Here is a 22,627-nt window from a genome sequence, read left to right on the forward strand (position 1 = left end):
GCTTTGACAGATCCTTCTAGTGTCTAGAGGCACTCTGTCAACTCATAACTACTTCCCCAGTCAAGGCTGACGAGCGCTAGTCGGGTGATCAGTTGCGACTTCCTCTTACCGCAACCTTCGGGCAGCGCTCTAGGAGACTGTGTTCACTGAAGGGTGAGTGGGGCCAGCTTTAGGCAGGTGGCCTGTGCAGTGGCACAGAGCTGTACTCCTAAGAGGGCTCCTGGCTTGAAGCTCTGCTGCTGCAGAGCTGTTGTTTGAATTCCCCAAAGTTTTTGAACCAGGAGCCCCAAGTTTTCAGCTGGTACTGGGCACAAAATGATGTAGCTGGTCCTCACGGACGGGTCTGTTTATTACAGATGATCATGTTTGAAATTTACAATCACTTAAGAAGTAGATAGGGATTTCCCTGGTGGTCCAGTGGTTGGGACCTTGCCTTCCAATCCAAGGGAAGTGGGTTCGATCCCCAGTCTGGGAGCTAAGATCCCCAGTGCCTTGAGGCCAAAAACCAAAAACTTAAAACAGAAGCAATATTACAACAAATTTAATAAAGTTTTTAGAATACTAAAACCACCTTAAAAATCTCTCTAAAAAAATAGAAATAGGTAAATGCAATCCAGAGATAGGCCTCAACTCTCAGTTTAGAATTCATTTTTATAATGTGTTCAGTCATGTCCGACCCTTTGTGGTCCCATGGACAGTAGCCTGCCAGGCTCCTCTGGCCATGGAATTTTCCAGGCAAGAATATTGGAGCTGGGTGCCATTTCCTACCCTGGGGATCTTCCCAACCCAGGGTGTCTTGCATCCCCTGTTCTGATAGGCAGATTGTTTACCATTAGTAACACCTGGGAAGGCCATCATTAAGCAAATATTGTTACACTGAACAGTTAAAGATCAAAAAGAAGTCATCTGGAAACCTCCTCCTCTAACAAATTAACCACTTGCAATTTTTCCACATTCCCTACCTGTTCTGACCATAGATTCATTCCAAATTGGACACAGTTGCACCTGCTGTCATATGACACATGGGGTCTCCTAAGGGCTCATTCACAAGTTATCTTGACACAATTCGTCAACTTCTAGCCAATGGACATGAATAGACACTTGAATGTATATATTCACGAATATAAGTTTGTTTGGTTTCTTTTTTTCTGATAGAGGAGGTTGTATTGTCTGCCTAGAATAAAAAAGTAGTGTGGACATTCCCATGATCCTAAATGAAGAGCAGAACTGACTTTTCAAGAGGACTGTGCTCACAACTGATTCTGATTCAGCGTGTGTCCACCAGCCACGTTCTCACCAGCACTAGGCATTCCCACTCTTAAAACTTTCATTTATTTAGTAATCTAAAAATGACTTAGCCAATAATTTTTGTTTGCTTGTTTTGGCTGCACCTCAGGGCATGTGGGATTTTGGTTCCCTGCCCAGGGATCAAATCTCTGCCCCAAGTATTAGAAGCATGGAGTCCTAAACACTGGGCCCACAAGAGAAGTCTCACAATAATTTTAACTTGGTCTTCACTTAATGCATCTACCAAGGTAAACGATGACCTGGATTTTGCCTTTCTCCTTCCTCTGTGTGTCTACACTGTAAATCAAGCGATAGCCAACTGTAGGACGGCTCGAACAGGAGGTGAGAGACAGAATGAGGGCCCAGAATAAAATGCAAAATGGATCACCAGCTTAGAAACTGGGAATTAATTGTTCATTAATTGAATAGCTTTCTTATTAGGACAAATTCGGGCCAGAAGGCTAAATAAACCAGATTTTGAAACCTGAAGACGATGAAGACCAAAAGATACCTCCGGCCCTTTCCAGACAGGAAACCCTTTCATACAATCTCCACCTTAAACTGATGAATCAACTTCCACACAGCTAAGCTGCCCTGTGGTGAGACAGCTGAGCTCCCTGAGGGTCAATGTCCTTTCAGCCTGCGGAAGAGCAGAGGGGTTGGAGGGGAAGTTGTGAAATCTCCACCCTTGGAGATTTAGGAAGTACAAGAGAGGGACTTCCCTGGTGGTCCAGTGGTTAAGATTCTGGGCTTCCAATGCAGAGGGTGTAGGTTTGATCCCTGGGCAGGGAACTAAGTTCTCACACGCTGCACAGGGTGTGGCTAAAAAGTCCAAGAAGACTATCTGCTTGCGACGACTTTGCTTACGGTCCTGCCAAGGAGCAAGAACAGGCAGCTGGCCACTGCTTATGGTCCTGCCAAGGAGCAAGAACAGGCAGCTGGCCGCAAGGTTCCGTAACAGTCCCGCTCCCAGCTCCCAGGAAGAAGGCCAACAGAAACACTGCTTACTATTTATACTGCACCTGGTAGACCACCGGCCTCGGGTCACTGTCCAGGGACACTGGCTCCCAGCTCAGCGCCTGCTGGGCGTTGTACAGATGAACCTTCAGGTTTCCAGGAGCAGGCAGCTGGGCCAGGGAGTCTTGAAAGGGACAGAGAATAAGAGAAGGGAGGAGACGAGGGAGAGACAGGGAGGGTCAAGAGGAGAAAAGTCGATTACAAAATTCATATGGCTGGGGTTTTGATATTACCCATTCTCCCCGCACATCCCCTATGCCTTTAGCCTTTGACTAAAGACAGCCCTTCACCCCAGAAATGGCACTTGGCTCTCTTCCCTGGAGATTGCATGAAGGATTCCCTCAACTCTCTTATCTTGGTTTAACTATTTGTTAATCCCATAATTGATGCTTTTGAACTGTGGTGTTAGAGAAGACTCTTGAGAGTCCTTTGGGCTGTAAGGAGATCCAACCAGTCCATCCTAAAGGAAATCACCGCTGCATATTCATTGGAAGGACTGATGTTGAAGCTGAAGCTCCAATACTTTGGCCACCTGATGCGAAGAGCTGACTCATTTGAAAAGACCCTGATGCTGGGAACGATTGAAGGCAGGAGGAGAAGGGGATGCCAGAGGATGAGATGGCTGCATGGCATCACCAACTTGATGGACATGAGTTTGAGCAAACTCTGGGAGACAGTGAAGGACAGGGAAGTCTGATGTGCTGCAGTCCATGGGGTTGCAAAGAGTCGGACATGACTGAGCAACTGAACAACAAAAGACGGCACAGTTGACACAGTCTGTGGGGAAAGGGGCTTGGGGCTACCTTTCTACCTGCAGGTTCCAGTTCCATACGAGCAGGTCCTGGCTGAGGCTGAATGAGGACGCCTGTCTACCTTTAGGAGTAGCAGTGTTAGGCGCTCAGTCATGTCCGGCTCTTTGTGACCCCGGGGACTGCAGCCCGCCAGGCTCCTCTATCCATGGGATTCTCCAGGCAAGAATACTGGAGTGGGTTGCCATTCCCTTCTCCAGGGGATCTTCCCAACCCAGGGATCGAACCTGGGTCTCCAGCACTGCAGGCAGATTCTTTACCATCTGAGCTACAGGGAAGTAGAGGCTGGTATGGTCCCGTGGGGGAACTGGTAGGTGGCAGGGGGAGAGGAAGGAGAAAGCCTTCCCTGACCGGGAACTGAACCCAGGTCACAGCGGTGAGACCGCCTGTAGTGAGTGGGGGTAACATAAGAGCTTGGGGCTTGGTTTCTTCTTCAGGAACAAGGAATAAACCATAGTACACTGGAGAAGGTTCTGGAGAAGATTAACTTGATGGCTACTGGACAAGCATGAGACCCTGACTTTGATATAAGGAATATTTGGGAAATCTCCACAAATGTGTACATACACACACACATCCCAAACCAGATGTGCAAATCCCAAAGACACCTGGGAGGGTGAGGACTTGTCTTCTGGGCTTCATATGTTTCTCAAAGACTCCCTCAACGTCATAATCACTGAGAGGCTAAAATACAGGTTCCCACGGCCCACCCCAGACCAGGAACTCTGCATTTTCAACAAGCTTCCCAGCTAACTCGCATGCACATTGAGACGTTTGAGAACCACAAGTGACAGAAGAACACATTCTGCAGGGAACCACCGCCAATATTAGAATCCCCCCTCCTTGGAATGACCCGTGATTTACAGGACAGGGCTAGAGGCCACCAGGGTGGAAGACTTTTCTCCTGTGAGGAAACACATGGTGATGGTAAGACTTTCTCTGAGACTAAAAGATTACTGAGAAACACCCAGAGCTGGAAAGTCTGAAAAACAGGGTGTTCCAGAGTTCCAAGCAGGAAATTCAAACCACACATTTTCAGTAAATGCATCCAGTCTCAAAGGACGCCCAGACCAGCTGAGAGCCTGGCCCACCGCGCTCCTGCTGAAAGAAGTTGTAGCCTGGAATCTGTGGCCACCTGTTTACTTACAGAATGCCCATCACTTTCACAGCTAAGGCCTGGGGCTGACCTTCCTTCCAGATCTTAATTCAACCAGCTACCTTGACACTCCGGCCAACTCGTGCCAGGCCTGACGGAAGCCAGCCCAAAGGCACAGCGTGGCGGGAGCCTGCTCTTCCAGTCTGGCCCACTCTGCTCACTGGGGCTGCTATGGCCCAGTGGATCTCAAAGTGAGCTCAGGAAATGAAGTCCTGCTTCCAGGAGGCGCTATGCAGGGTCTCAAGGGGTGAGGGCTTGGTTAGGGCTGGGCACCCGTCAAAGCATCTCAGAGACCTTCTCTCCTGTCTATGTTGAAGTGAAGTGAAAGTCACTCAGTCATGTCCAACTCTTTGCGACCCCATGGACTATCCAGTCCATGGAATTCTCCAGGCCGGAATCCTGGAGTGGGTAGCCTTTCCCCTCTCCAGGGGATCTTCCCAACCCAGGGATCGAACCTGGGTCTCCTGCATTGCAGGCAGATTCTTTACCAGCTGAGCCACCAGGCAAGCCCAAGAATACTGGAGTGGGTAGCCTTATCCCTTCTCCAGGGGATCTTCCTGACCCAGGAATTGAACCGGGGTCTCCTGCATTGCAGGTGGATTCTTTACCAGCTGAGCTACTAGGGAAGCCCCCATTGCCCTGTTAGTTTCCTACTGATGCTGAAATAAATGACCACAAACATAGCACCTTAGATTTTATCTGTTTATTTACTTTCGGCTGTGCTGGGTCTTTCTAGCTCTGCACGGGCTTTTCTCAAATTGTGGCAAGAGGGGGGTACTCTCTAGCTGTGGTGCTCGGGCTTCTGGCTGTGGTGCCTTCTTTCACTGCAGGGCACAGCCTCTAGGGTGCCAGGGCTCAGCAGTTGCAGCATGTGGGTTAGGTGCTCCACGACACATGGGACCTTCCTAGAGCAGGGACTGAACCCACATCCCCTGCACAGGCAGGCAGAATCTCAACCACGGGACCAGCAGGGAAGGCCAATGTAGTGTCTTAACCTGGATTTATGCTCTTATGTTCCTACAGGTCAGACAACAGGTCTCACGGACCAAGGTCAAGGTGTCGGCAGGCTCCCTTCCTTCTGGAAGCCAGGGGAGAAACAGTTCCTGCCTTTTTCCTTGCTGAGAAGCTGCTCACATTCTTTGGCTCCTGGCCTCTTGCTCCAGCAATGCTGGGCTGAGCCTGATCTTGTGCTGCCGACTCTGCTTCCAACTTCCTCTTCCAGCTTCCAAGGATCCGTGTGATTGCACTGGGCCCACTGAGCCCAATAATCCAGGAAAATCTTCCCAGCTCAGGACCCCTCATTTAATCACATCCCTTTTGCCACGTAAGGCAATGTGGTCACAGGCTCTGGAGATCAGGCTGTGGATCTCTTTAGGGACCACTATTCTGCCTGCCTCCCCCTCCCTGGGGAGGAGTTAGGAGGCATCCCCTCTCTCTCCACTCCCTCCCCATCCCCATCTAGACAGTCAGCTAAGAAGGGGAGCACTAGGGACCACTGATGTCTTCCAGCCCGCCAGGCAGGCAGACCAGAGGACAGCCTTCTCAGTAAACGTCGGGAGTCTCCATCAGAGCCTTCTGCTTTCTGCACCTTTCATTTCATGGAGGTGTGGCCGGGGGACCTGCAGGCTGGCTCTCATATTTGAGTGTGTTGGCATCCCCCGTTTCACCGCATTCAGAAAAGAAACTGAGTCTCGGGGCTGTGGGTTTCACGGTGAAGCACCAGAGGCTGCCCACTCACTCACACCAGCGGCCTCAACCCCGCCCTGCACGCATCATCTCTGGAGGGAGGCCCGTTCCTGCCCAGCCTCCCCTGGCCGCCTCCTCGCTCCAGGGGATCGCTGGTGGGGGAGTGAGGGGGGCCCTCACACCGCTCCCTGCCCTTCTCTGGAGCCTTCTTTCTCCCTGTGCCACGCTTCTCCCCGACTCCCTTCAGGACTCTGCTCAAGCACCACCCTATCAAAGCACGTTCCTGCCTCCCGATCCCCCTCTCCTTTTCTCCTGGGTTTCCCACTACCTGGGTCCTGTGTTTGCACCCAGGGGCTGGTAAGGAGCACCAGAATTTGACTGCCTGGCTTCAAAGCCCCAAGCTCTTTGCAGGACCTTCGGGTGCGAAACCTCCTGCTCTTGGCAGAACCTTGTTTCACCTCTCTGTGCCTCGGTCATCTCATCTGCGAAACAGCAATGATCACTGTGCAGACTTCAAAGGGTTCTTAGGAGGAGCGAGCGGGTTAATTTCACGTGTACTGCTGAGACCCGCAGGAGCACGACGTGACCGGTTCCTCTTCCTCAGACGCTAGAGCGGGAGCTCCAGGGAGACTGGGTGTTGCCAGACTTGGGGGCTGTCCCATCCCCCGGAGCTGGAGGAGCAGGCTCCTGGGGCCTGGGGAACGACGGGGCTGTAGCCCAGTAACCTGCTGTCTCTCCTTCAGGGATTAAGCGGCCAGTTTCTGCATTTGTCCAGGAGAAATCCAGGCTAAGCTCAAGCTCTCTTTCTTGCTTTATGCGTAAGTCCTGCCTTTTCTCTGGTCTCGGAGAGGCTGGGGCAGGAAGTGGGTACAATTCTGCTTGCCGTTGTTCGCTCACTAAGTATCTGACTCTTTGTGACCCCATTGACTGTAGCCCGCCAGGCTCCTCTGTCCTTCACTATCTCCTGGACTTTGCTCAAACTCATATCCATTGAGTCCGTGATGCCATCCAACCATCTCATCCTCTGTCGCTTCCTTCTCCTCCTGCCCTCAATCCTTTCCCAGGGTCTTTTCCGATGAGTTAGTTCTTCGCAGGTAGCAAAAGTACTGAGGCTTCAGCTTCAGCATCAGTCCATCCAATGAATAATCGGGGTTGATTTCCTTAAAGATTGACTAACTCTGGACTTATCTGGATGGCTCTAAAGGGTCCATATATTTAGGGCCATATCACCTGCAGTCAATAGTGTGGACAAAGGCTTTGTAGGAAGAAAAGAGAATTTGTGGACAAGAGGCTTTAGCTGGAATCCTGATCCTGCCACGAAGAGCCATGGAGTCATGCCACAACACCCCTGAGCGTCCGTGTCCACATGGAAAGTGAACTGATACCGTCTTTCCTAGAGATGGAGTGAGTGAGGGGCAAACGCAGGCCCACGAATGAAAGGCAAACCAGACACCAAACCATACATTGCTGCCTAAGTCTGATTTTAAAGAAGTGCCTGGGGGCTCAGACAGTAAAGCATCTGCCCACAATGTGGGAGACCCGGGTTCCATCCCTGGGTTGGGAAGATCCCCTGGAGAAGGAACTGGCAACCCACTCCAGTATGCTTGCCTGGAAAATCCCATGGACAGAGAAGTGGGCTACAAGTCTATGGGGTTGCAGAGAGTCAGACGTGACTTAGCGACTAAACAACAGTTTCAGGGTGTCCTGATGGCTGGCTGCAGGTGGTGAGCTGCAAGCTGTTACCCAGACCGAGCCTCCAGTGACCACCAACAGAGGGCTCAGCCCATGCTGACCGCTGTGGTCAATGGTCTGACCCCGCGTGAGGCAGAACAGCACCCTCCCCGCAAGACGTCTATGTCTTATGAACACACTAGGTCCATGGGGATCGGAGCTGCAGATGAAACTCAGGGCCCTACAGAAGATCCAAAGACAACTTATCCTGGAGCATCTGGGGGGACCCAGGTCACCACTGTTTCTCCAGGAGCTGGAAAACACAAGGAAATGATTCTCCCCCTAGAATCCTCACAAAGGAACACACCCCTAGGACACCTTGATTTAGCCCCAGCCCGGTCCGCATCTGACCATGACTTCCAGAACTGTAAGACGCTGAACTCAGTTCTAGGTATCAAGGAAGTAACAACCCATTCCAGTATTCTTGCTTGGAAAATCCCACGGACAGAGGAGCCTGGCAGGCTACAGTCCTTGGGGTCACAAAGAATCAGACACGACTGAGTGACTGACACACATCTTCACTGTAAGTGTCTTTACCGCAAATATTTTCACCAAATAACTAATGGGCCATAAGGCAATTTAGCTTATGTAAACTGTAAAAGTAAATTTCACAAATCTTATTTTGATAAAAGTGAATTTAATCAAAAGTAAAATAATGAAAACTAAAAGAGAAACATAACATTGGACATAATGAACCATGAAAAATAAACAACAAAATTTAAAAGACTATTGCAAAATGAAAAATATTTGAATACATTTAAAATGTGTGTAGATTCATAGCAATACTGTGCAAACAACCGATTTTATTTTGTGGGCTTTACGAAGTACTGGTCTTCAAAGTCTTTTGTTTATCATATTATATATACATATATTTTTGTGTGTATTGATTTGTCTCACGGTTTTTCTTTTTCACTGACATTTCTTCTTTTGTTAAGCAAGGTGTCAGCTTCTAAACACTGGGACACATATTTGTAACTGAGCTTTGGACCGTGTGTCCTGGCATATTGTCACATGTCTGTTGATAAATATTTAGTTCTATGGGAAGTGTTGGTTCAATTCTGCACCTTTAATTAAGGCCATTGGCCTCGTTCTCTTCCAGGGTAGCGTGTTTCATAAGAAAACCAAGTCATCATCATCCGTCAGCTTGATAAAGCCATCAGGAACTTCACTAAGAAACGCTTTCACATTTCAACCACTTGAAACCAAACTGTCAAACCAAGCTGTCAGCCAGTTATTTTATCCATGACGGCAAAATTGCCTGATGGCCAATTAGTCATGCAGTGAAAACGTCTGAGGTTGAAAATGCTTGTGGCAAGGGTATCTATGGCAAAGAAACTCACAGCAAAGATACCAGGCACAAATAAGCTTGTGTTATATTAAGGCACCAAGTTGGTGGTCATTTGTTACAGCAAAAACAGGAAACTAGCACAGTCCAGGGAGGTGGACACCAGGCCTTTACTGGCACCCTAGCTCCTACAAGACAAAGCGCACAGTCCTAAGGAGGGTGTACAAAGCCCCACTCTGCTTCCTTCTCCATGGTCTTTGGGGCAATGGTTCCCTGTTAATGGTAAGAAGAGAGAACCTAGGGAGATGCCAAATGTATCTTCCATGCAATTACTGTGCAATCACACCTCCTGTTCCACCTTCCTGCCCCAACTGGCTACCTCCGATCCACCCTGGATCCAGGTGTTTGAGATTTTATGCATTTTTAAGAACAGGCTCTCCTGGGTCTTAATAGCATAGTTTGATTAACACATATCACACACAGATAATAAAGTACTACTAACATCAGAATTAATCATTTAATCTTGACAATCGAAGACCCTTCCCTCCTCAAACCCCCTCCCCCCGAAGGGTGACTGACTTGTGTTGTTGTTGGCAGAAACCAACACGACACTGTGAAGCAATTATCCTCCAATAAAAAACATGCAAAAACAAACAAAAAAGAGCCTTCAGGATCCTTCCATGGATGGGTCATTATGGTGAACATCAGTGATCCCATCTCCAATTAATACCTTGCAGATGAGGGGAAGTAAAAAACAAAAAACTCCCTGAATTCTCACCCATAACCAGAAAGTTGTTCTTGTCTGTAAATACTGGATATCAGCTTATCTAACCTAGACCATTTGTCTCTTCCTAAAAAGAATGGTTTGTTTTCCCAGGGAGCAAAATGGAGTTATTATCTACCTCAAAAGAATGGCTGAGAAAATTAGGAGAGATAATGTAGATTTCACTTAACAGCCTGTCCGCGTTAAAAGAGTAGCCCAATGAATGGTGGGCTACGGTCATTTATAGAGTTTGCCCCCAGACATTCCTATTACGCAGTACTTTCCACTGTTGAGGTTGTGGACACACAGGAGTTCCCAATATGCAGTAATTTGCTATGGTTTTCCCTGTAGTTGGGGATTTACTGTCTTTCTCAGTGGTCTCTAAGCTCTGAGAAGCGTTGGATGTTCAGGTCAGCAAGTCACGGTAAGAGAATTTTGTGGCCTAAGTACATTCAGATCCACTAGAAAATAGGCACCAACTAGAACAATTACAAACAGAAGCCTGCATTCTTCATCACTCGGGTGACTAAATTACTAAAGAGTTGACTTACTGTACTTTAATGCTGCCTAAAGCAAATGACCAGCATTTACTACAAACTGAGTCAGGTCTGATATTTTGCGTATATCATCCTTATAACAACTCTTGCTGTTGTTGTTCAGTGGCTAAGTTGTGACTGATTCTTTGCGACGCCATGGATTACAGCATGCCAGGCTTCCCTGTCTGTGGAATTCTCCAGACAAGAATACTGGAGGGGGTAGCCATTCTCTTCTCCAGGGGATCTTCCCGACCCAGGAGTTAAATCCAGGTCTCCCACATTGCAGGCAGATTATTTACTGCCTGAGCCACCAGGGAAGCCCATAACAGCTCTAAGGAGTAGATATCACAAGTTTCCTTTAAAAAAATTTTCTTTCCAATACTTGTGTTTTTCTCCCCTCTGACCATAAATGCAATTACATACCTACTGAAGGACACGGAATTAAGTTGTGGAAAGGTCTGGAAAATTTTCTGCTTAACTATCCTTTTACTGTATAATCGCTGTTAATATTTTCACTTTGTGTTTGGGCTAACAAAGAGTTCCTCTTAAAAATATCCCAGTTAAGTTTGTAACTGTTTATTATGCAAAATTTCGAATAGTCACAAAAAACAGATTAGTACAGCATGGTGCTGCTTTGCAAAAAGATGAAGGACTAGCTTATTTCCAGTGCATCACACAGACCCAAACTTTCACAGAATACAGTAAAAGATAATCACTAGCAAGATGAACCTGGGACTTCCCTGGAGGTCCAGTGGCTAAGACTCTGGGCTCCCAGCGCAGGGGGCTCGGGCCCAACCCCTGGTCAGAGAACTGGATCTCATATGCTGCAGTTAAGAGTTTACATTCTGAAACTGTAAGATCCAGTGCAGCCAAATAAATAAATAAATATTAAAAAGAAAGAAAGATGGACCTGTCTGTGGGTGTTGTGGCAATATAAAATTACAAAGTTTCTAAATACTTCTATCAACCACTGGACCACAGCAGACAAATCACAAACAATTCACAAACTAGTCAGGAGCAGCCCAAGTGTAGCGGACCACCTGGGGCACTTACCAACGCCCGAATCTCATCTGAGGGCTTCCCTGAGCTTTCTCTCTCCCTTCTCACCTGAGTAGTAAAGAATCTGCCTGCAATGCAGGAAGACAGGAGACCTGGGCTCAGTCCCTGGGTTGGGAAGATTCTCTGGAGGAGAGAATGGCTACCCACTTTAGTGTTCTTGCCTGGAGGGTTCCATGGACAGAGGAGCCTGGCGGGCTACAGTCCATGGGGTCACAAAGGGTCAGACACGACTGAGCGGCTAAGCACAAATCTCATCTGAAGGAAGCCCAGGGAAGGAGCAAATGTAGGTTGTTCAAGACTCAAAGCTTGAGGAGCAGAGTAAAGATACAAACCCATCCGTCTAGCTCCCAGGAGGAAACAGCCATTTAACTAGGAGCACACAGGGGATGACAGAGGATGAGACGGTTGGACGGCATCACCAACTCAGTGGACACGAGTTTGCGTAAACTCCGGGAGGCCTGGTGTGCGGCAGTCCATTAGGTCGCGAAGAGTCAGACAGGACTGAGCTGCTGAACTGAACTGAACTCACTCCCTGAGTGCTCCCCTGAGTGCTCCCGCACCGGCTGAGCGGTAAGGAATTGGCTTGCGAAGCCGGAGACAGTACAGTCCAAAGGGTGGGAAAGAGCTGGACATCAGGGAGTGCGGGAGTACACACACATACACTCTCTCTCTGTCTCTCTCTCTCTGTCTCTCTGTCTCTCTCTCTCTGTCTCTCTGTCTCTCTCTCTCTCTGTCTCTCTCTCTCTCTCCCTCCCTGATGCAATGCTTCCCTTATCCAGGACCTATGGAGTTTAAGGGCTTTGCAAAGGATGCTGAGAAAAAGAAACAAACCCAAACAACAGCTTGAGAATCCAAGGGGGAGAAAACTTCTACATTCTTGAGACTTATAAAGTGTTACCCAAATTATGATATCAGTCACTTCATGAGAAATAAGGCAGCAAACACAAACACATAGACATGCACAGAAAGAATGTTCTCATACAACCAGCTTTGTCATTTCTCTCTGTCTCTCTCTCTGTGTCTCTCTTGGTAGTTTGTCCCTGGCTCATAGGTATGGTCAGTTAGTGTAAGAGGTAAGCAGGAGGCTGAGCTTAGGTGGGGCTGTCCAGATGGGAACAGAGCTAGGATTAAAATTCTGGCTCAGCTGGCCCCCTGCCCACCGCAAGGCAACATTTCTGGGTTCTGCGCCGCCGCCCCACTCCCCCTCCTCCGCCGGCCAGTCTATCCGATCCCTGGGGAATGACCACCTGGACTTCACACCCGCTAATCAGACACACCCGGCCCCAGTTAAGACTGAGGTACAGTCACGATCCCCAGGACAGAGGTCCCTGCCGGTGGCCGGCCTCCCTGGCACGAAACTGCGAGGGAAGCAGGCCTGGGCCTGGTTCTGGCTGAGCTCCCCTCCCCCCCCCCGCCCCCCCCCCGCCGCCTCCCCCACCCCCGCCAGGGAGGACAGGCCAGGCAGCGCTACATTCAGGCGCTCGGGAAGAGGAATCTGTGGCCCGCGGAAGCGGCCTCTTCTCGAGCCCTGAATCTGGTTTTCCCTCTGCTCTTTGAAGACATTCGGAGTCGAGCCGCGCTAGCTTTGGGGGCTTCTCTCCTAGAGAAGGAGCTACAGAGTGTCCAGACTCGTGCAGGGGCAGCGCGGCCCAGGGGCCCCGCGGCTCCTCCCGCTGCTCCAGCTCGCGGCCCGAGGCTGCCTGGAATCCACCCGCCGCGACCATCCCACACCCGCTTCGGGCTCCCACGCCCCGCGGAGCCCACCCGATCGGGACGGACCCTACCCGATCGAGGCGGCCCTGAACCCCCTCCACTGATCCTGGCTCCCCGCGGACCCCACCCGCACGGGACACCCCTGTTTACCGCCCCCCCAGTAAATGGGGGTTCCCGTGGATTCCCACCTACTGCGGGCTCCCCGTGGACTCCCACCCGCGAGCCGCCGCCTCCGGCAGGCCTCGGGGGCTCTCCAGCCCCGCTTACCTGCGGGGGGCGCCGCAGCGCCGAAGCCGCTGAGCAGCAGGAGCAGCGGCGGCAGCAGTGTCGGCGGCGGCGGCCGCATGGCCCAGGGCTCCGGGCGCCGCAGGCTCCGCGGCGCTGGGGGCGCAGCCCGGCCCCGGCGCGGGGTCGCCGAGCAGCTCACTTCGCCGCCTCGGCGGCCATGGCGACCGCAGGGCGCGCGCGGGGCCCGCCTATTCCCGAGCCCCGCCGGCGGCGGCGGCGGCAGCGCGTCCCGGGGCGGACGAGCGCCCCGCGCGGCCGCCGCGCCCGGGCCCGGCCCCTCCTGGCGCGCGCCCCGCCCCTGCACCCCGCCCGCCGCCGGGACTTTCCTGGCGCCCCCTACCCGCGCCGGCGCTCCCGGGAACCGCGGCCCCGGGGGGTGTGGGTCCCCGGGCTCCCCGCGGCCCGAGCGCCCCGCGCGCCTCCGCGCGAGCCGGGGTCTCCCCGAGGGGCCGGCGTCACCCAGCGAGCGCAGAGCCGGCCGGCCCCGACCTTGGCTCAGAGGAGCCGGTGCGGGGAGAGGGAACCCTGCCACTCGCCGCCTTCTGGGCCGGGGACGAGGGCTTGCGGCTTGCGATCCTTCAGGAGCCCGGGTGGGCCTCGCGCGGAGCCCTCGACCCTCACCCCACCCCCATCTTCGCCCAGTGCTCCCCGATTTCCTGGGACTGCACAATTCCAGCGCTCCTCCCTTAGGCTGAAGCTTTTGCTTGCTTATCAGACTTTCAAGTACATATTTAGCGTTTAACCTTTTTTGACAGTAGGGTCGAAGGGTATAGGGGTTGGAAAGAACCTTGGAAAGAGTGACTGAAGGAGGGGAGCTGTGGGGGCTCTGGGCGCCCGGCAAGGCGAGGCAGAGGGACCCGCCCCACATTTCATAATGGTCCGTGGCTTTGGCCTGGGGGCAGGGCGTGAAGAAGTCTATGGGGAAGTGACTCCGGGAGCTGGGGGTGCGGGGGTGTGAGTCTGAGTTGGCTTTTATCCGTTGGATGCCAGCAAGGATTTGAGTCCATTCTGTTCTCTCAAGATGAGCCATAAACCCAGTTCAGCAGGAAAGGAAGGAGGCATAAAGAGGGAGGTTGCGGGGAGGCTGGGAGGGGGAGGGTGGGGGCGGGCGTGACCAAGGAAAGGAATCACGAGTCCCCTCGTATCGCGCGGGACATCCTGCTGCCTGGCTTGGCAGCGCACTGTTCGGTAAAGTCAAGCTTTGCTTTTGGACTTTTTGCATTTTATTTCAAAATGCAAAACGGAGAACTCTTTTGAAATTGGCCACTCTTGTAAACAGAGGTGCTGAGGTATCTAGCAGTGTTTGAACGATGCTTAGACTGAGTTTTTCCAAGACAAAGACATGGTTTAAATGTTAAGTGAAAACAACAGAATCCTTGCAAAACTGACGCGTTGAGAATGGCTGGGGGAAATATGCCAAAACACTGGCGTGAAATAGGGTGTGGGATTACGGAATGATAACAGGGTTTCTTTACTTTCTTCTTCTTCTTTTTTTTTTTTTTTAGGTTTTTTCTTTTTCCCCCAATGGGCATATTTTTCTTTCATAATCAGGAAAAAAAAATCAAGTTAAAGAAAAGGACACGTGTTTGTGTCTCAGCCCACGCCAGGGAAGGCTGGTGGTCTTCCTTGATGTGGAATGCTCAGGGGCAGCGACAATGAAGCCTGTGGTCTTTGAGGGTTCATGGAAACCCCCTGACAATCTCCTTCCAGAGCTTTTCTCTGCTAAAATGTAGAGGGTTTATGTTTTTCTTACAGTTCCTGGCAAAGTACTAAAAGCAGCCCTACCCAGTTTGCTGCTTGGGTGGACATTCTGCTGACACCCCAGGCATGCAGTAGTCTCCCCCACCCCCGACTTCAAGGCAACTTGCCAAAGAAAGACAGTTTCTCTCAGGGGCTGGCATTTCTGCTTCCTCTTTCTCCTGGCTGGGAGACTGTGAAGTCTTGGAGAGGTGACTGGGATTTCCACAGAATCCTCAATCTGAAGAGAACAGGAAGCCAGTCTCACTGGAATTGGCTGTGAAGGACGTCCAGCAACCACGGCCCTTTGGCTCCATCTCTGCCGGCCAGAGCATCATGTCAGAGCTGGGTTTATTACGTGTAACCTTTGTAAGACACACACACACGCAATAAACCCAGCTCTGACATGATGCTCTGGCGTAACCTTTGTAAGCAGAGAAGGCAATGGCACCCCACTCCAGCACTCTTGCCTGGAAAATCCCATGGATGGAGGAGCCTGGTGGGCCACAGTCCATGGGGTCACTTTCACTTTTCACTTTCATGCATTGGAGAAGGAAATGGCAACCCACTCCAGTGTTCCTGCCTGGAGAATCCCAGGGATGGGGGAGCCTGGTGGGCTGCCGTCTATGGGGTCGCACAGAGTCGGAGACAACTGAAGCGCCTTAGCAGTAGCAGCAGCAACCTTTGTAAGTGGGTGCCCCTCTGGCTCCCCTTTGGAGGCAGGTTTACTGAGAAACCACTGAAAGCAAACACCTCAGAACCTCTCCTTTCCACAACCTCGTCCACGGCTGTGGAAGGGGCTCCCTGCTCTTGGTCATATGCTTTAGTGAAATCTGCCAAGTAAGAGCTTTTAACCACAGTTGTTCAGACATCTGTCTCTTTCCTCGTCAACTTCTCCTTTAACACACTTCTGTTATGCCCAAGTCGGGAAATCTCCCAATGACTACCAGGGAGCCAGTATCCGATGCAAAAGCAAGAGAGTTTTTATTACCAAGCTCAAGCTGGGGCTCCCACCGTCACCGACGCAGCGGCTAAGGAGAGGAGCCCCGAGTTTTGGGTTACACTGTTTTTATAGGGAATATTCAGGTAAAAGGGTAAAAAGGGGGTGTTCAGGCTGAAGGACAACTGATTGGTTACCTTCTTCTATAGGGTTGTATGTGGATTCCTGATTGATTGTTACTTTCAAGGTAAATCACAAGTTCCTGAACGCAAAGTCAGGAGGTTTAACCTGAGGGCCGATTGGCTCGTGGGCAGTGGGGCAAGGTTGGGTAATATCCAAAGTCTAAGTCTTTTTGCCCGGAACCGTTACAAAATGGAGTTCTCTTACAAGATGGAATAGCTTAGGCTCTCCACTTCTAGACCATGCAGGATGGTGTTGGGGTGCCTGTGGTGTTTCCCAAAACTGTCTTGACATGACACAGCAATAGCATTGTGAAGTTAAAAGACACTTTTCTAAATTGTCAATATGAAGAAACATTTTGATTAAATCATCCTACAGGAAAAGACTGAATTAACGTTTTGTTCTTTCTATACAGCATATTTTATATATTTATTTTTAAATATTATTATTAATTTTTTGGCTGTGCTGCATGCCTCCTTGCAGGACCTTGGTTCCCTGACCAGGGATTGAACCCTTGCCCCCTGCAATGGAGTCCTAAGCACTGCACCGCCAAAAAATTCCCTAGAGCATATTTTAAAGGGTTGTTGCGGGTAGAGGCCACAATTACACAATCAAATGTGTAGATAAAAGAGTATTTGGGGACCATGCCGTGGGAAATGCAGGATCTTAGGTCTCCCACAGGTATGGAACCTGTGCACCCTGCAGTGGAAGCACAGTCTTAATCACTGAACTGCCAGGGAGTCCAAAAGAGCGTTAAAGGGGGATGTCAGGCAGTTAATGAACAGATATTTTATTTTCCTGAATTTTTGCAACGTTAGCGGTATTCGGCAGCTTTAAAATTGTGTAACTTGTGATTTATTTTCTAATTCTAAGTGAATACTTTTGTGCCTGATTTTATACTCTCAGTTGTGTATTCTTTACCGGTATTATATGAACAAACAAATTTCAGCCTTACAAAACCTGAATTGCCTCATTCCTTTCCGTTAATTTGCTGCCTTCTGACCTGCTGATCTTCCTGAAATGTTTCCCTTATTTGAATCATCTAGAGATGCTGCCCTCCCCGCCCTCAGGAGGGTGGGAGAGGGGCGGAGAAAGAAGCCCACGTCGCTTGATGGCTTGGGTGCTTCTGCGTGCGTTGTACCACTTCGGGCTGTCATGACTGCCGTGTCACAGATGAGGACATCGAGGAGAATTAAGTACCTTGAAGTCAATTTGTATGGTATCTGTGGCATCTTAAGGCTTCCCAGGTGGCACTAGTGGTAAAGAACCCACCTGCCAATGCCAATAAGAGACGCAGGTTCGATCCTTGGGTCAGGAAGATCCCCTGGAGGAGGTATGGCAACCCAGGCCAGGGTTCTTGCCAGTCCAGTGTTCTTGCCTGGAGAATCCCATGGAGAGGGGAGCCTGGAGGCTACAGTCCATGGGGTCGCAAAAAGTCGGACACGGCTGTGCACACATCATCATGGAGTCCTGTACCCAGGCCACAGAAGCAGAGCCGCGAGCAGCACTGTCTCTGGAAAGGACTGAGCCCCTTTGTAACTATTGCCAAAAGTCCCCCAGCAGGCGTCCTGACCCCATGTTAGGCAAAAATGCCCACGGTAGTACTCATTGTAGGTGCCCTAACCAACCTTCCACCAGGAATTTTCTTTGTCTTGAGGCTATAAGAATTGGCAGCTAACCCAGAAAATGCGCCGACTCTCCTTGGCCTATTAGGAGGTCGCCTCGCTGTGCTCAAAGTGCCCTTATCATCTCTGCTCTTTGTTCTTAGTGCACTCATTCCCCCCTGAAATGCTGTGTGCCTGGAAATTCCTTTCCAACCGCCCTCTGATTGCCGTGACAGTATCCATTGAGCTAAGCCATAACTGCTTTTCCTCGAATTCCCTTCTTGCATGGTTCTGAGTTAGCATGGATCAGCGGATTTTTTTTTTTTTTTTAAAACAGGATTTAAAAGGTAGAATGTGGCTGTTCTCCTCTCAGGAGACTGGGGCAGGGCGAGAGGGATTGCTGCTGCTCATAGTATTGTGGCTTATCTACTGGTATCCTGTAGAACGGGGATGTAGCCAGTCTCGACGTTTCCTCCAGCACCTGCTGCTACGGCTTCTCTGTCTCCTGAGCCAGGTGCCCATTTAGCTCCCTGACAAAAGCATCCCCTTTTCCTGCAAGGCACCCTGCTGGAGACTTGGAGATGGTGAGAGACTGATGGTGGGTTGAGCATGTCTTTGTACACCCCTCCTTTTGTCCACCTTCTCCTCCCCCTCCTGCCCAGGCTGCAGCACCAGATACAGGAAAAAAAAAGTCTTACACAGATTATGTAGCCAACTTCCCTGATTTATTTATTTTTAAAATAGTTCTTTCCTTATCTGACTGGGCTGGGTCTTAGTTACAGCACGTGGGGTCTTTAATCTTTGTTGTGGGCGTCCCTGGTGGCTCAGTGGGTAAAGAATCCGCCAGCAATGAGGGAGACCTGGGTTCGACCCCTGGGTTGGGAAGATCCCCAGGAGAAGGGCAAACCACTCCAGTATTCTTGCCTGGAGAATCCCCATGGAAAGAGGAGCCTGGCGGGCTGCAGTCCATGGCGTGGCAAAGAGTTGGACACGACTGAGCGACTAAGCACAGCATGAGAGACCTTTAGTTGCAGCATGAGAACCCTCTAATTGTGGCATGTGGGATTTAGTTCCCTGACCTGGGATCGAACCCAGGCCCCATGCATTGGGATGTAAGATCTTAGCCATTGGACCACCAGGGAAGTCCCTCCCATGATTTCTTAAGGTCAAGTCCCTATCTCTCTCACACACACACACACATTTCAGGGTGGTTTTGTTTCTCTGATCAAAATCTCACTGATCATATTCCCAAATTACACAGCACCTAGGGGTGCACTCCTAGCCAGTCCTGTCTAGCACTGGAGCTCTTTGCGTCTCAGGCCAAGCTTCTCATCATGCCTTTTCAGTTCCCCCAATCAGACCTGGCTCTGACCACTCCCGTCATACTTTCTGAGGCTCGCCAACAAGATGCTGCTTTTCTATCTGTGAGACTTTAAGGATTTTTAAAAGTGAAGTATACTTGCTTTGCAGTGTTGTGTTAGTTGCACGTGTACAGCAAAGTGATTCAAATACACATATATATTCTTTTCCATTGCAAGATAATGAATATTGTTTCCTGTGCTATACAGCAGATCTTTTTTTGGGGGGCCATCTTCCACATGGCATGTGGGATCTTAGTTCCCAGACCAGAGATCAAACCCATGTCGCCTGCATTGGAAGCTCAGAGTCTTAACCACTGGATGACCAGGGAAGTCCCAGTAAATCCTTCTTCTTTATCTGTTTTCTATATGATAGTGTGTATCTGTGAATCCCATACTCCTAATTTATCCCTCCTCCACCATCCATCCAGCATCCACCAAAGAACTGATGCTTTTGAACTGTGGTGTTGGAGCAGACACTTGAGAGTCCCTTGGACAGCAAGAAGATCAAACCAATCAATCCTAAAAGAAATCAGTCCCATATATTTATTGGAAGGACTGATGCTGAAGCTGAAGCTCCAGTACTTTGGCCACCTGATGCAAAGAGCCAACTCACTGGAAAAGATGCTGATGCTGGGAAAGATTGAAGGCAGAAGGACAAAGAAGGGGGAGACAGAGGATGAGATGGTTGGATGGCATCACCGACTCAATGGGCATGAGTTTGAGCAAGCTCTGGGAGGTGGTGAAGGACACGGAAGCCTGGTGTGCTACAGTTCATGGGGTTGCAAGGAATCGGACACAACTTAACAACTGAACACCACCACCATCTGTGAGTCTTTGAAGATGAACTTCTTGAAAGCTGCGTGCGCGCTACTTTTCTTCCGACGCTGTCTGCCCCAGCTGCACGCCCCTCTTATTTCCTTCACCTCTCCCTGCTTCCTCCCTCCCCAGATCCACAATCTAAGTTCTCAACCTCCATTTCTTGTCTGAGCTTCCACTTCCCGAGGACTTTGTCGTTGTCCCAATTTAGCATCTTCCACTGCTGCACAGCGTCTCACGTCACTGTCGATCTCTGCTGAGACAGACGCCTTCAGAGTGTGGGTAGGTGAGTGCTCCTGTCGGTCAATCAGAGCAGCAACAGCTCCGAACTCGAAGTAGGCCCTGACCACTGCTTGACGGGGTGTCCTCTGAGCCAAGAAATCCCAGCAGAAAGATCAGGGGGACTGGCACAGAAGTAAAAGGATACATTCACCTGGGTCTCTAGTGACCCAGTCCTATCTCCTCATGGAGTCCAAGCTCGCTCTGCTCGCCGCACGATAGACCAGTGTATCTGAGAGACGAGGTGTTGGGGCAGGGAAGAGACTTTAATCAGAGAGCCGGCAGACTGAGAAGATGGCAGGCTAGCGCCTCAAAATAACCATCTTATTGGGGTCTGGTTTTATAGATCAGAGATGAGGGGGTGGTGAGGAAGCGAAGTAATAAGGCCATGAGTCTAGCAAACGTCTCCTAGAATGGCAAGCCTCGGGGCAGGGGATGTGTTCATTTCTTCCTTCCTGCCATCCGCAGGTGGACGGGGTTCTGAACAGAAGCACCTTAGTTTAACAGTCAGGCAGAGGGGCAGGACTCTCTGAGGCAAACCGTGCTGTATGATTATGGTAACCGAAGCAATGAAAGGCAAGTCAAAGAAGCAGTTCTACTATGGAGTCAGAATTGGCTTCCTCCCTGCAACACTCACCGTGTCCATCGAGGGCCACAGCGCCTTCCTTTCCATTCCTTGCAAGTGTTGCCTTTCTGCTTCCCCGGTGGGGCCACTGCAAAAATCCCATCCAAAAAGTCAGACTATTTTCTCTTCTTCCTTCCCTTGCCAGAGTAACTATTTATTTTTTAATTGAAATCAGTTTATATATATATTTTTTTTAATTTTATTTTTTTACTTTACAATACTGTATTGGTTTTGCCATACATTGACATGAATCCACCACAGGTGTACATGAGTTCCCAACCCTGAACCCCCCTCCCACCACCCTCCCCATATCATCTCGCTGGGTCATCCCTGTGCACCAGCCCCAAGCATCCTGTATCCTGTATCGAACCTAGACTAGCAATTGGTTTCTTACATGGTAGTATACATGTTTCAATGCCATTCTCCCAAATCATCCCACCCACTCCCTCTCCCACACAGTCCAGAAGTCTGTTCTTTACATCTGTGTCTCTTTTGCTGTCTCACATACAGGGTTGCCATTACCATCTTTCTAAATTCCATATGTATGTGTTAGTATACTGTATTGGTGGTTTTCTTTCTGGCTTACTTCAGAGTAACTATTTTAAAACATGACATTCTGCATTTCCCTCCTCCGTGAAACAGGAAATGAATGACGCCCGAAAATTTGGCAAGAAGAGAGAGTGCAGACAGAAGGAAATGTGCAGGTCCTTTGAACCCCTATAAAAGGAGAAGTTATGCCTACATATTATGTAAATATCAGAGCTTTAATACTCCTGCCCCTGGTGAGTCCCCAGGGAAAGCCCAGGAAAGGGGCCGAGGCCTTCTGGAAGCTGCCCGTGGGAACTGGGAGGGGCTGGCAGGAGATGTCTCCACCGATTTTCTGGGCAGGGTTTGTGTAACTTATTCAGAGAAACTCAGATGGATCTCTGTTTTCTGGGAAGGTTCAGATCATATCATTATCCTTCCATGTATAAACTTGCCATCTGGGTCCTGCAGACTTCCAGGAAGAGCCTGGTAGGTAAGCTGGACAGGAGTAAGAGTGGCTCGTTACGAGACGGGCCTAGATGAGGCAGTGGCTGCTGTGAATCAGCTCAGTGCAGCTGGGCGGTGTCTCCAGAGCCTCTGATGAGTCATCACTGGCACCATTAGCAAAGCGGGAGTCAGGCCCACACCCTCCTATAAGAGACCCTGCTCTGGGCATCTCTCCACCTCATCGCAAGCCTTTGAGGTCAGGGCAGTGATTGTTCTGCTCGGCACCGTTGTGCTTGTTGTTTTTAGTATTTATTTATTGATTTTTGGCTGCTCTGGGTCTTTTTTGCTGCAATCACACTTTCTCTAGTTGCAGTGCATGGAAGTGCAGTGAAGTGAAAGTCGCTCAGTTGTGTCCAGCTCTTTGCAACCCCATGGACTATCCAATCCGTGGAATTCTCCAGGCCAGAGTACTAGAGTGGGTAGCCTTTCCCTTCTTCAGGGGAATCTTCCCAACCCAGGGATCAAACCCAGATCTCCCGCATTGCAGGCAGATTTTTTTTTTTTTTAAACCAGCTGAACCACCAGGGAAGCCCAAGAATACTGGAGTGGGTAGCCTACCCTTGACCAGCAGATCTTCCCGACCCAGAAATCAACCCAGGGTCTCCTTCACTGCAGGCGGATTCTTTACCAGCTGAGCTATGTGGACTCTGGAGCAAGGCCTGAGTATGGGCTCAGTAGCTGTGCTACACAGAATTAGTTGCCCTGAGACATGCGAGATCCTTC

General features: G+C 50.1%; 1 protein-coding gene across 1 annotated transcript in view; it reads right to left on the minus strand.

Annotated features, from left to right (window-relative positions):
• The window catches only part of IFNGR2 (interferon gamma receptor 2), a 40,850-nt gene extending 19,957 nt beyond the window's left edge, over nt 1-20,893 (minus strand). Inside the window, exons 1-4 of the mRNA XM_068967599.1 lie at nt 20,885-20,893; nt 20,213-20,336; nt 13,310-13,819; nt 2,296-2,428 (exon numbers count right to left, since the gene is read on the minus strand). Of these exons, the coding sequence (XP_068823700.1) occupies nt 2,296-2,428; nt 13,310-13,819; nt 20,213-20,336; nt 20,885-20,893 (776 nt within the window). The remainder of the gene's footprint in view (nt 1-2,295; nt 2,429-13,309; nt 13,820-20,212; nt 20,337-20,884) is intronic.
• Between the last annotated feature and the right edge of the window lie 1,734 nt (nt 20,894-22,627).

This window comes from Capricornis sumatraensis, chromosome 1 (assembly GCF_032405125.1).
Source record: "Capricornis sumatraensis isolate serow.1 chromosome 1, serow.2, whole genome shotgun sequence".
Lineage (NCBI taxonomy): Eukaryota > Metazoa > Chordata > Mammalia > Artiodactyla > Bovidae > Capricornis > Capricornis sumatraensis.